The following is a 12,951-nucleotide window of genomic DNA, read 5'->3' as shown; positions in this document are numbered from 1 at the left end:
TACATGATACGTGTCTCTTTTGGGATTGGGGACACAAATGAAAGCCCTGATGGGCTTATCCCTTCATTGCCCGGAGTGTCACTTGCTGAACATGGGAATTTCTTCATATAGACGTCATTTTGACGTGACGCCACAAATCTGGCGGTTTGTGTTGAAGTTATGGAGTCGGTGAGGTGGAGAATGGGGGAACTGTCAGAACAGCCTCCCTTCCAGTGAGGGGGAGCGGGGGGCGTATGTGCGGTGGATCTGGGCTATGGTCAGCAGGGTGCAGTATTTAGGTTTTTTTAATTCTGATTTGCCTTCACTGTCAGTTTTGCAAGAATGTTTAAACATTAAAACACCGTTCCCCATTCACTTAAATTCCTTTTCCCCCCAAACACGAGATAAAAGAAATCGCCATCATTGTCGTGCAGGTTTTACGTTTTTCCCCCCACTTTTTATGAAGCTGTTGGTATTTAAACCGGTCTAATTCTGAAATGAGCACCGACGTGTCAGACCTGAGGCTGAGGAGCTTTGTCCACTTGTTCCATTCAGCTACTAAAGTATGGAATATTAATACAATGCGGGTCTGCTGCTGCTGCCCCTCACAGGATGACACTTTCTTTGGCGCGCTTAGTACTGGAACATGGTTTTACGTTTGTTACATGTGTGTTACTGTTTAGAAACGGCTTCACTATAGACTGTCTCCATGCACCTGTGATATAAAGAGGAATGCGGCATGGATTTTGCTGGAATGAATCGGTTTGACCGTGCAGTGGAAGGCTATGCTGTGGTATCTGAAAACGCAACCTTTAGTGTGTTTCTGTTATTTAAATATAACTCCATTTTGTCCTTTCTGATGTGCGTCTTGTGAGAGATTTTTATATCCTTTATTTTACAGACCTCACTGTATGCCTTTTTGTATTGTTTTCTTTGTGAGCTCAGAGTTATAGATCTTTAGTTTCTGCACAAATATTTTCCTGTCCTATATCTTTGTTAGACTCTTTTAGGCTAATTCCATGTGACCTCCTTGGGTGGAAGTAGGTTACTGGAAGCACTTTGTACCAACACATGCTTTTCCTTCTGTCTCTACCCCCAGTCTCAGTTTGAGGTGGAAATCTTCAATGTACGAGGGGAACAGGCCGTCCAGACCACGAGTCTGGAAGAGACAATCCAGAGCCTACGAGAAGAGCAGGAGAACAGACTCAGCCAAGAGCGGGGGAAGGCCCGGGACGCCTGCATTTCCACAGAGGATGAAACCCCTCCCAAGTCGTTCCGCAACGTGTGCATCCAGACTGACCGCGACACCTTCCTAAAGCCCAGCGAGGAGGAGAGCAAGACCCTCAAGAGCAACCACATTCTGCCCAAGAAGCTGAACATCACCTCCCTGAGTCAGAACCTGGCCAGTCCCACCGAGATTCGACCGTTTTCCTTGGCTCCTCCTCCCCCTCCACCCCCCTTGCCACATTTTATGTCTGGTCCTCCTCCACCACCTCCTCCTCCACCTCCTTTGCCAGGTCTATTCCAGCCACCTCCCCTTCCAGGTTCTGGTTCGGTACCTCCCCCTCCGCCCCTGCCAGGCTTCGGTCCTCCTGCACCTCCTCCGTTGCCTGGTTCTGGACCCCCTCCTCCTCCTCCACCTCCTTTCTTCATGGGGTCGGGCCCTCCCCCTCCCCCAGCTCCTGGGCTCCCTTTTGGTGGAGCCTTAGCTGCGAGCAGAGCCCTTGCCCCTAGGAAACCTCCGATAGAGCCTGGTTGCCCCATGAAGCCGCTGTACTGGACAAGGATCCAAGTAAAGAGCAGCAGGTAACGTGAGGAGGGGGGAGGGGGGCAGGGGCAGAAAAAGAACTGGGCTGATTTACATTTTATTTTCAAGAGAATATTACCCAAAGGGGGGAAGGGTTGAGAAATTCACATGAAATCTTACTATAAAACAAGTATTCCACTTCTAAATTATGAGCTAAATGGTTTACAGAGTATGAAAATAACCAGCATTTAAACCGTTTGCGCAGGATTCATCAGCATGTAAGCGTTTTACACAACACGGCTCTCCACCTACTTCTATTTCTTGCGGAAGAGCTAATGTTAGTGGTTGTTTTACCACATGGAGCGATTTACTAGTCTTTGCTTAACCAGGGACTGTAATAAGCAGTAAATACCAAATACTTTGTATTTTCCTCAACCCGACAAGTGCATGTGATTGTGCCAGATTCTTTACCTTGGACTAGTCTTTATCTCACTGTTTTGGGGAAGTACATTTATATTGTAAACTCCATTGGGCTGGAATGAATGTTTGGCTGTATTCTCCCGAGTACAGTGCAGCGCATGCTATCAGCACTCGAATATCATTATTATTATTATTAATTGCTGTGACACACCTGCTCTGATTAATATGAAACGTTAAGTGGTTGAAAGTGTTTTACTCACTAGCATTGGGAAACCAGATTGCAACCCATTTTAGGAAGGTGAGGATGCTGAGTATGTTAAGCTGTGTATAATACACAAATGTTCTCTTGCATCACACTAGTGCCAACCTCACACTATGGCAATCCCTGAAGGAGCCCAATATTGTGGATCCCACAGAATTTGAGGGCCTGTTTTCCAAAGCCAGTGTACAGCAGAAGAGGAAACCCTTATCAGAGTCCTATGAGAAGAAAACGAAGGCCAGGAAGGTATGTTTCTTGTTCTGTATTAGGATGCCATGCTTGTCTCCAATGCTGAGCAAGTGAGCAGCGCTGTATACTGTATGTGTGGGATAACACTGCTTGAAATGCTTTGCACAGATGTAACCAGCAGTAATGTAGGGGTTTGTGTATCAACGCAGAGGAACGTGGGTTTTGGCACACTGCTTCATTTTTTTCGTGCACTGTCGTCATATGTAACAAACAGGTTCTCACGTCTGTTCACATTTTTTAACTTTGACTTCACTTCATATCTAGCGGATGTTTGGGAGCAAATAAAATGCAAAAGGAATGGCGCACAGACGCCGAATGGGATCCATCTCATTCTAATATACGTCAACTCCTCCCCAAATCCACCAACTGACCAGGCACATGCTGGTGCTGAGTGGGGCTCATTTGGAGCAAAGTACATTGATACATTAACTCAGGATGAAAATGCCCCATTTTTGCCTTGACACATAGACCCCCTAATTTCTCCCTGTGGTGCATGTTTTGGAGTCTCGATGCCGAACATCGGCAATTCTAGCAGCACCAGCACTGTGGTTATCACAGGCAGAAGTTGGACTGTTCCTTTACGTATAATCTACGCTACACTGAAGAAGGTCCGGAAATCTTTTGTACAAAGTGGACGGTCTGTCAGGTGATTGACTGATCTGAACCGTCTGTCCCAATAAGACTCCTCACAGCTCACATCAGAGGAGATACATGAGATGCTCCCAATCAATGTTCATACAGTATAGAGAGGATGTGGATGTTTTATTCATATAGACGATTATTCATTAAAATGTGATGGTGTCAATCAGTGCTCTATTGACTTCATTGGGAGTTTCAGTGCAGTGGTACCCGATCCGCACTATTACAGCTTAATTAATAACCCTGAAAGACCATTTGTGATTGCATTTTCTATGGTCTCGAGCTACAGTACAGAGGTTTCACAGGTTTACAGTGAGCAGCAATATTACGGCTTGTGTGATGAGCGGGTGCGGTAACTCTACCTTCCTACGAAATCTGACCTTGATAAACCTTGACACACATGTTGTGTGTCTTTGGAAGGGATCCACAATGCCCCAATACCCATTATCGAAGCTTCTTGGGACCCCCTTTTGTATCCACCTAAGGTTTGTTTGCTCTAAAGAAAGAGAGAGGGTTGTAGTAATAAGCCATCTTACTGCCCCCCCTTCTCGTCGCAAAAAAGGAAAATAAGGAGGTGCTACCACTGAGTAGCGTGTCCCCAAGTGGCTCGTACTGCTGCCATATGACTGCTTTAATTGTGCTGTTGTTTCTTCCTCCTGTGTCACATTTATTCCGCGTGAACACACCACAGGTTTATAACGTACAGAGCAATATGTTTGCAGCATGCAAAGTGAGGCCTTGCTGGCCCAGCTGTGAAGAGGTTAAGTACCTGGTGGGGTTTTGCCGTCTCTGTGCAGCACTGAAGTCAGACTCTGCTCCGGCTGCTTTGCAGCTCTCCCCATTGATCCGCTGGTGCTGGCTGAGGACCTTTGTGATTTCAGAGAGGCAAGGACAGAACTTCGAGCCCATGCTGGGATATCGATGTCTGTAAACCAAATAGTGTCCCGATCCCTGTGGGCAGAGAACCAGCCCGAGGCGTCACGACGGGGACAGAGAGTCCGGCAGTCTGCAGCTACCCAAGCTTTGCGGTAACCCTGTGACTGCTGGAAGAACTTGTGACCCCCTCCCAAGCAGGTTTACACACCCCAGTGTCTCTTTAATCCAGGGAGCAAGAGGGAATGGCACCTGCAGCACATGTCTCAAGCGGTGACACGGCTGCGAATGAAACATGTTGCAGTATCAAGTTGTGCTGAGTATAGCTACATTCCACAGATTTTTACAGTGACCTAAACAACATTAGGGGAGTCGTCCACTAATTTCCGCTGCTGACCAATAACTTTCATCACTTGTCTGTGTATCTCTGGACATCAATTGGGGAGAACGTCAAACAAAATAAGTGTTTGAGAAATTCTAGTGTGTTTTGACAAAGAAGTATATGTGGGCAGCGCTGGGAGTGCATGGAGATACTCTGTGTTCGTATTTAGTGCTACGTGTTTAGGGGAGATGATGGTTACTTTATAACATATTTTAATGGTTACAAAGTATTTGACGGGATGCTCTGTGGGAGTGTCTGGAGTGGGAGTGTGGAGTGGAGTCAGAGTGCACTGTCCGGAGTGGATCATACATGTTTTGAGATATGACAAGCTGTGATCGTCTCCTGGATCACCCTGCGCCTGTTAGACCCACAATCGGCAAAGCTCAGGACAGGGTTAGGATAATGGCCTTACTAGTGTCTTCCCCCCTCCCTCTCGGATCGCCCTGTAGGAGTGAGGCGGAAGTGTCACCATGGCATGAGCAGGGAGGTTCCGAGGAGGAACGTTCCATGTGAGGATTGTGTGTGAGGTTCACGTGAACATGCATACACAAACAATGGCAGTTAAAGCTGGTCTAGCTCCAATAGCCATTGTTGGACCTTTAGGACCCTCCAGCATCCACTTTTCGAAAAGTTCCTCAACTCTAAAGAAAGAGAGCTGAGGTTGTTCAAATAAGTGATCTTATTTTACCCAGAAAAGTACAACAGTTTGAAAATAATGAGGTGCTACTCTGTACCACTGTCAGAACGGCACATTATGAGCAGACTTTCAGATCACAGTGACTCAATGACTGAATTCAAATGACCAACTTTGTATGTGACAAAAACGAGAGGATGAAATGGATTGAATGTTTTGTGAAGCACCCAGCCTGACAAGCTGAGACAAGCTGTCCCGGAGAGGAAAGGCTCAGTGACCCACCTTCTATTTGTCATTACAAGGGATTGAAATATAAGGCAGACTGCGGCTAAACAGAAAGAAAGAAATCAGCGCTAGCAATATAACTCAAATACAATCAAAGTGGACAGTGAAAGGACGTTCACATAGATGGATTTCAAATAAATAAGTGCTGAAAGTGTTATACCAGTTGTAACACTAATCAATTAGTGCAAATAAATAATTACAAGGCGTGGTAAAACAACACAAACTAAAAATAAGTGATTTCTTTAAATGTCTCATTCAACACCAAAATAGAAAAAGTGGGTGTAAAAGTCTAAAACAACAATTGTATAGTCTTTCTGTCCAGAGTTACTGAAAAACTATCCAAAACACGCAATGTAGTTGCAAAAAAGGTGATAATTTACTGAATTACTAGTGGATCAGATGTCCGCGAGAGAGCCTGGATCACCAAGCTTGTTTGCTGAGTCAGGTGCAACTTAATTGGATGAACCCACATCCAGAGAGTAATCTATAAACAAGGAAAAGAAGCGCATGCCCCCATAATGCGATCACATTTATTTTTTTTAGATCTCTAGAATCCTGGTGCAACAGAGCACTACGTATAGATAAAAAGAATTGAAGTATAAAGCAATGTATCTAGCAACGAGTGATGAGATTTTGCCCTTACTATGTGTCACTAGAACAGAAGCATACTACCGTAGCAGTGTCTTTTATATCGGCTGCGCAAACTTCCCCCCTGCGTGCCCCCTGTCTGCACCCCCCCTTGCTCGTACCCCTGTCCTTACCATGTCTCTGGCATCAAATGACGCTGTAGGGTGACGTGGCGACACGTCGCTGTAGACAAGGTAAGTGAAGCTACAAAGGCCTCACGCGATCCCCCAGCATTTTATTTAAATGCCTCAGGGAAGAGCGCGGGGCATCTGCAATCGCCATGCCAGTTTGCGCACCCCTGTTTTAGATCATCCCGGTGGCTTCTCACAGATGTGTCGCCAGTGGAATCCTGGAGCAGCGTCTTTGGCTCCTGTGTCTCGAGGGGTGTGACTAGGCCAACTCGTGAAAGTCCGTCCCAACGCGTTTCATTGCCTAGCATTTTTCTCCTCAGTGCTCTCCTGTGCGGAACTCTCTGCAGGTAGTGAGGGGGAGGAGTCAGTGCCTTGCTCGTGGCTCCTGTCCAATCGCCTCCCCTCGGGGGCTAAAGATGACGTGCATGTGAAGAGAGCGTGTCCAGGATTTACAAAGGACCTGACACTAAAGATTAGCCACTCGTTCATTGAGCAGTGGGAATTCCTCCCAGTCCTGAACTTCAGTCAGAATGGTATCGTCGTTCTGTATTCATGAGTTCTCACTATATAAATGACACAATCTTTGCTCTGATAAAGATCGTTTTCTGCAAAACTTCAACTGATTCTGATTATTTTCACATCCTTGGTGAGACGAGTATAAATATATGAATCCAAGTGAGCAGGTCGTGCATGCAGCTGGTTATGACAGATCCAATGCAATCATTCTTCCTCTAATTATAGAGGTAAATAAGAATTTTAATCAGGTAGTGTTAGGACCTGCAATATTTGGTCATGCCTTGATGTGGCTGGCAGGCTTATAATGCTTTTGCCAAAAGGTTTAATTAAATTACCATTTTTCAAGAGGTGTATATAGGTATTTCACTGTGTATTTTTGTCATATTGGATGTAGCTTTGGGCTTCTTTGTTTTTAGTTGTATATATTTACCCATGCCCAGTAGCACTCCAAATGACACTTGTATACATATATATTATGTGGTAATTTTTGGGGTTCCTTAGAGCTTGCTGGGTATCTGTGTATAAATATACTGTATGAATGCATTTGTAATAATGTACCTCACTGTGGTATTATATACTGGATCTGTGTTTAAATCTGGATCCCTGCCCCAGAAAACCCCATATCACTTTATTACTTTGCGTGCAGTGCGTTGTTGGCCTGTCCAGCATAGAGAGAGTTCAAACACTTTTCGCTATCCCCTCCATTTAGATGAAGTCGTTTAATGATTACAATATGCGAGTGAATTAGATCAATCAAGACGGGGATAATAATGATAATAATAATAAAATTGCAGTGTAATGAGGCCCCTTGGACTGATAACTGAAGATGATTCCTTAATCTGTAACCCCTTGAGGGCACTGTGTGTCTGTGGCACTGCAGGGGTTACCGCGGGATAGGGTAGTCCGGGCAGGGAAGAGTTAATTATTCCATTTCTCTCCCAGAGGGCCCTGTCTCACGAGTAATTGTGACCATGTGTATTTGTGTTTAGAGACCTGGGAGCATTACGTGGAGTTCTCAAATGTTTAGAATAAAGGGATTCTGGGTGTGGGGTGTTTATCGCTGGAGGTTTTCTTTAATTCCTTTCCGCTGAATGTCTCTGAGCTCGTTCAAAATCTTAAAGAAGCAGTTACAGCAGCATAAAAGTGGCCAAATGGGCGGCAGTTGAGTCCAAAACTACTAAACTGCTACCCCTGTTATCCCTTCCACACGAGGGTTAGTGTTGCTTAGCAATTTTGGGCCTTTTGAAGCATCCGTACAGCACCCCCTGATGTCATTCTGCTATACACCAGGAGGGGGTGCTTTTTGGTTGGGGGCATTTTGTCTGCACTGTCCACTGTCCTACTGCACCCCCAGCTTTTTCACTACTAGGGTAAAAGTGACTGCACAGGTAATTCAGCTTTTACTTGCTGGCATACTGCTTGGCAGTGACAGTGTTAACCACTCTGCTTCTGAATGGGCCATGTACATACAGAGCAGTGTAAATAGTCCGCTCTATACAACAATGAACTCATCTCATGGTACAGCTCTCTAGTTTCCACAATCCCCTTGTGCCCAAACCTCTAATTACTGAGAGATGCCTCCCTCACGTTGGGACTGTGGATCACACACTCCATCCAGCCTGAAAAGGGTTTACTGAGCTAAGTCACACAGGCCGAGGGTGACCGCAGAGTCATATAATTACCTGTGTTCAATCGCTTTATTGTATCTATCACTACTTGTTCCTCACATGTAACGAGTCGCACGTCCCCAGCACCAAACAGAAGCAGGTTGCAGGGAGTTTCTCATGTTAATCGCAGGGACTCCTGACGCCCTGATACAGACGCCGGAATCAGGGGATATTTTGTGCCCCAGAAAAAAGCACGAGAGAGAACTTCCCGAATCTGCAGCTTTCATATTTTCCTAATGATGGAACCATCCACAGATGTTTCTGTACAATCGCTTCCACAATCGCATTCAGATGTGACAGCCAAGATCAATGAAGGGAGCGTATATCCTCTCTCCTACACCCCTTCAGGTCTGTATATTGTCCTTTCCTAAACAGACCTGTCTGGACCATTATCTTGCGCAGAAAATAGGAAACCGTTAATGGGACTTCTCTGAGTAATATTATCACTGTCCTACGCCAGTGGTGGCACTGCCAGAAAGCTGTGATTAACCCGCCCCCAGAAAGCAGCAAAACATTCAAAATGTGTGTTGTTGTTTTTTAATCAGTTCTGCAGTATTAGATAATACTTACTGCATTTTTTTCAGCTCTTTGTCATTTTTGATGAGGTTTAATACACAGCATCCTTTCCTCTGGCTGCTGAAGCAGGCTCTGGCACACACCTTTTTGAGCCCAGCAGTGCAAGATCTTTGGCAACAAATTATCAACAGGAACATGTTGACAATGTTACCCTTTGTAATATAAGGTTATATTGTAGTTGTTGTGTTCCACTGGCTGCATGATTTATTCAATGGAGGCAATTAGGTGAACCCAGGGAGCAGGATATATTCGCTGATCGATCAAAGGAGAACTAATAGATTGGCAGCTTGGGTAATTAGTTTTCATTAAAGGTAATCGAATGCTGCATATATCGGATCAAAAAATTGTATTTAAAAAGAAAAGTGGAGTACAGAATTTAATTACCCCTCCGCCAGTTTCCCTTGTATTATAGACACATACACATCTATGTAATACTAGGATGAATCAAATTAATTCTGCATATGAGTAAAATTGTAGCTAGGGGCGAAAGATTGACTCTGCTGGTCTTGCAAGTGGGATTATCTGTGTTGAAATCCGTTTGTGATGCACGTTATTTTGGTCAAGTCTTTTCTTTTCCCTGTGCCTCCGGGAGTTGTGTTATGGAAATAGCCGATGCTGATCCCTCTGCTTTTACTTCCAGATTATAAAACTCCTGGATGGGAAGAGGTCACAGACTGTGGGCATTTTAATATCCAGTTTACACCTGGACATGAAGGACATTCAGCAAGGTGAGTGGTGAACAGCAGCACCTGTTAGTACCCACGCTTCCTCTATAAGGTTCATGTTAAGCAGGGGTGGGCAAAGTGCGGCCCACGGGATGATTGCTTGTGGCCCTACCAGGTAGGGACCCGCTCCTTGGTTCCCTACCTGTGGTGTGGGTGACGGAGGCAGCATGAGAAGCAGCGCGGCGGCGAAGGAGACGGCAGCTCTGCGGCGGCGGAGGAGACGGCAGCTCTGTGGAGGAGGAGACAGCAGCTCTGCAGAAGAAGAGATGGCAGCTCTGTGGCTGGAGCTCACCCAAGTGGTCCTAACATGGAAGTTCGGACCGACAGGAAGTTGGGCCCAACTTCTGTAATCACTGCCTGGGTGGGCTCCAGCTGCGCTGCTGGCTCTGCCGCCACGCTGCTGTCTCCTCCGCAGAGCTGCTGTCTCCTCCTCCGCAGAGCTGCTGTCTCCTCCGCTGCTATGCTGCTGTCTCCTTTGCCGCTGCACTGTTGTTTCCCCGCTGCACTGCTGTCTCCTCCACTGCAATGTTGTCTCCTCCGCTGCGCTGCTGTCTCCTCTGCCGCTGCGCTGCTGTCTCCTCTGCCGCTGCGCTGCTGTCTCCTCTGCCGCTGCGCTGCTGTCTACTCTGCAGCTGCGCTGCTGTCTCTTCTGCTGCGCTGCTTTCTCCTCCGCTGCGCTGCTTTCTCCTCCGCTGCACTGCTTTCCCCTCCGCTGCACTGCTTTCCCCTCCGCTGCACTGCTTTCCCCTCCGCTGCACTGCTTTCCCCTCCGCTGCACTGCTTTCTCCTCCGCTGCACTGCTTTCCCCTCCGCTGCACTACTTTCCCCTCCACTGCACTGCTTTCTCCTCCGCTGCACTGCTTTCTCCTCCGCTGCACTACTTTCTCCTCTGCTGCGCTGCTGTCTCCGCTGCGGCACTGTTTCTGGCACTGCAGGGACCAGGGGAGAGGGAGTCAGTGAGGAGAGAGAGAAGAGGGGGAGAAGGGGGCAAGAGAGAGGGGGAGAAGAGGGTGTAGAGGGAAAGGGGGGGGAGAGAGGGAGATAGGGGGGGGAGAGAGGGAGATAGGGGGGGAGAGAGAGATGGGGGGAGAGGGAGGGAGTGGGGTGATGGTGGAGGGGTTAGAATTAAAAGAGAAGGAGAAGGGGTGGAGTGGGATGAGGCAGGGTGGGGTAGAATTAAAAGAGATCGGGGGATAGTGAGGGAGAAGGGGGGGAGAGAGATGAGAGGCAGGGAGTGGGAAGGAGAAGGGCAGGGGGACGGGGTAGAATTAAAAGAGAAGTGGGGAGAGAGAGGGTGAAGGGGAGGGAGGGAGTGAGTTGAGGGAGGAGAGGGTAGAATTAAAAGAGAAGGGGGGGTGAGTGAGTATCAAAGAGAGTGAAGGGGTGGGGGAGGTGCAGATAGGGAGAAGCTGGTGAGGAGGGGAGCTTTGGTACGCTTTGCGGGCCGCAGACTTAATGTAGATTCTCTCTCTCGTATAAAGTGCAGTTTGTGGCCCGCAAAACTTGTCAAGTGGCCCTGCCAACAAAATAATTCCCAACCCTGATGTAAAGAGTGATTTGTGTCACTGTCCCAGTTCCTGCAGCACCTGTGGGTGTCCGAGGGAGAGGTTCCATGCCGCGGGAATTAGGGAAGGACATGCTCTAATGATACATTGTGCATCACTTATCCCCCCAGCTCTGAGCTGGCTGTGGCTTCATGTGAATAGGAAACATGCATCAAACGTGTGATATTTGAAACTTTTGACCTTTTTATACGCTAGTCATTATTATATAGCAGCAACAAGAAGCTGTCTAGTGTCAGACTACACATGTATTACTAAGGGATCCAGTGAGCATAAAGCCAGCGTAATATACAGCACTGGATGCCAGCAGCATGTCCTGCAGAAATAATGTGCTAGTTATGTGAATACATTGCAGGGGATCTGGACATAATAATGATAATCACAGAGCTCATTTGCATAATATTTGGGAGCTTGTGACTGCCGGCTCTGAGTGATAGGGGGTTAGGTGTGCGCTAAACCCTGCACCATCTGCAACACATTACAGCAGGGCTGACCTCCTCTCTTTTGATGTGCAACGCTCGTTAAGTTCAAGGGGCACTTACACATGGAAGTATTGGAGAGGGCTAGACCAGGTTTTACACTGCTCCCCCCCCCCCCAACCTCCCTCTAGGAACTAGTGCAGATACCAATGTTCCCCTGATCCTCATTATGGGGCTTTAGCTACTTTCTCATCATTTTCACACATTGATTTCTTTTATTTAATTTTTTTATCTGATGGTTTAAATGACAGTCAGACCAGTCTGGCCCCAACCCCACTGACCGGGGGAAGGAGCCACCCAGCTTAAGTATATTTCCCACACTGTGTGGGCTGAGATCAGTAGAAGAGAAGAAACACAGAAGCATCCCAAACATTCAAAGTGAAAAGCAGACTTTTATTGAACAAAATGGGATTCAATGATGTTGCAAAAAAAAAACCTAATTGTAATGAAGGAACGGGATGTAGGTAACAGGGAAGTTACAGCCTGAAAAGGAGTTCTCTGGCGGTCAGTGGTCAGTGGTCAGTGGTTTGTCTGAAGGCCTCAGAGCTCTAGAAGGCAGTGTAACAACGAAGTTACCAAATGTCCTGGTTTTCTACAAGGCCCCAATGTATCACTGGTTCAGTCAGTCTGTCCCGTCTGAGCTTCATGCCGTGTATGGATTTCTCACAGGCTGGACAGAAGCAGTTGAGCTCCAATGTTGCACTTTTCCCATTGCTTATGCAGTATTGTACATTAACTTTTTATCACCACAATGTGTCAATCCCAATAAATATATATAGACTTTAATCCAGGGTCGTGTTGGGGGAACTCCCAGATAAAACCATTGGAGACACCTCTGGCAGCCAGCGGTTAATTCAGGCAGAAGAAATTTATGGCGCAGGAGTGAGTGTTGATATGCTATTACAACATCATTGTACCTGTCTGTTAGGAAGGGACAGAGAGGCCATGTCCTGGCAGGTTGTACCTGCCTGTTAGAAAGGGACAGAGAGGCCGTGTCCTGGCAGGTTGTACCTGTCTGTTAGGAAGGGACAGAGAGGCCGTGTCCTGGCAGGTTGTACCTGTCTGTTAGGAAGGGACAGAGAGGCCGTGTCCTGGCAGGTTGTACCTGTCTGTTAGGAAGGGACAGAGAGGCCGTGTCCTGGCAGGTTGTACCTGTCTGTTAGGAAGGGACAGAGAGGCCGTGTCCTGGCAGGTTGTACCT

At 47.0% G+C, this 12,951-nt stretch overlaps 1 protein-coding gene across 5 annotated transcripts in view; it reads left to right on the top strand.

The window, feature by feature from the left end:
* The window catches only part of FMN1 (formin 1), a 194,920-nt gene that overhangs the window by 110,426 nt on the left and 71,543 nt on the right, over nucleotides 1–12,951 (top strand). For all 5 annotated transcript variants that reach the window (XM_075613256.1, XM_075613255.1, XM_075613253.1 and 2 more), the window contains 3 exons: nucleotides 1,079–1,785; nucleotides 2,507–2,651; nucleotides 9,625–9,712. In XM_075613256.1, coding sequence (XP_075469371.1) covers nucleotides 1,079–1,785; nucleotides 2,507–2,651; nucleotides 9,625–9,712 — 940 coding nt within the window. The remainder of the gene's footprint in view (nucleotides 1–1,078; nucleotides 1,786–2,506; nucleotides 2,652–9,624; nucleotides 9,713–12,951) is intronic.

The sequence above is a fragment of the Ascaphus truei genome, chromosome 9 (assembly GCF_040206685.1).
Source record: "Ascaphus truei isolate aAscTru1 chromosome 9, aAscTru1.hap1, whole genome shotgun sequence".
Classification (NCBI taxonomy): Eukaryota; Metazoa; Chordata; class Amphibia; order Anura; family Ascaphidae; genus Ascaphus; species Ascaphus truei.
This window is presented reverse-complemented; position numbering and strand designations above follow the sequence as displayed.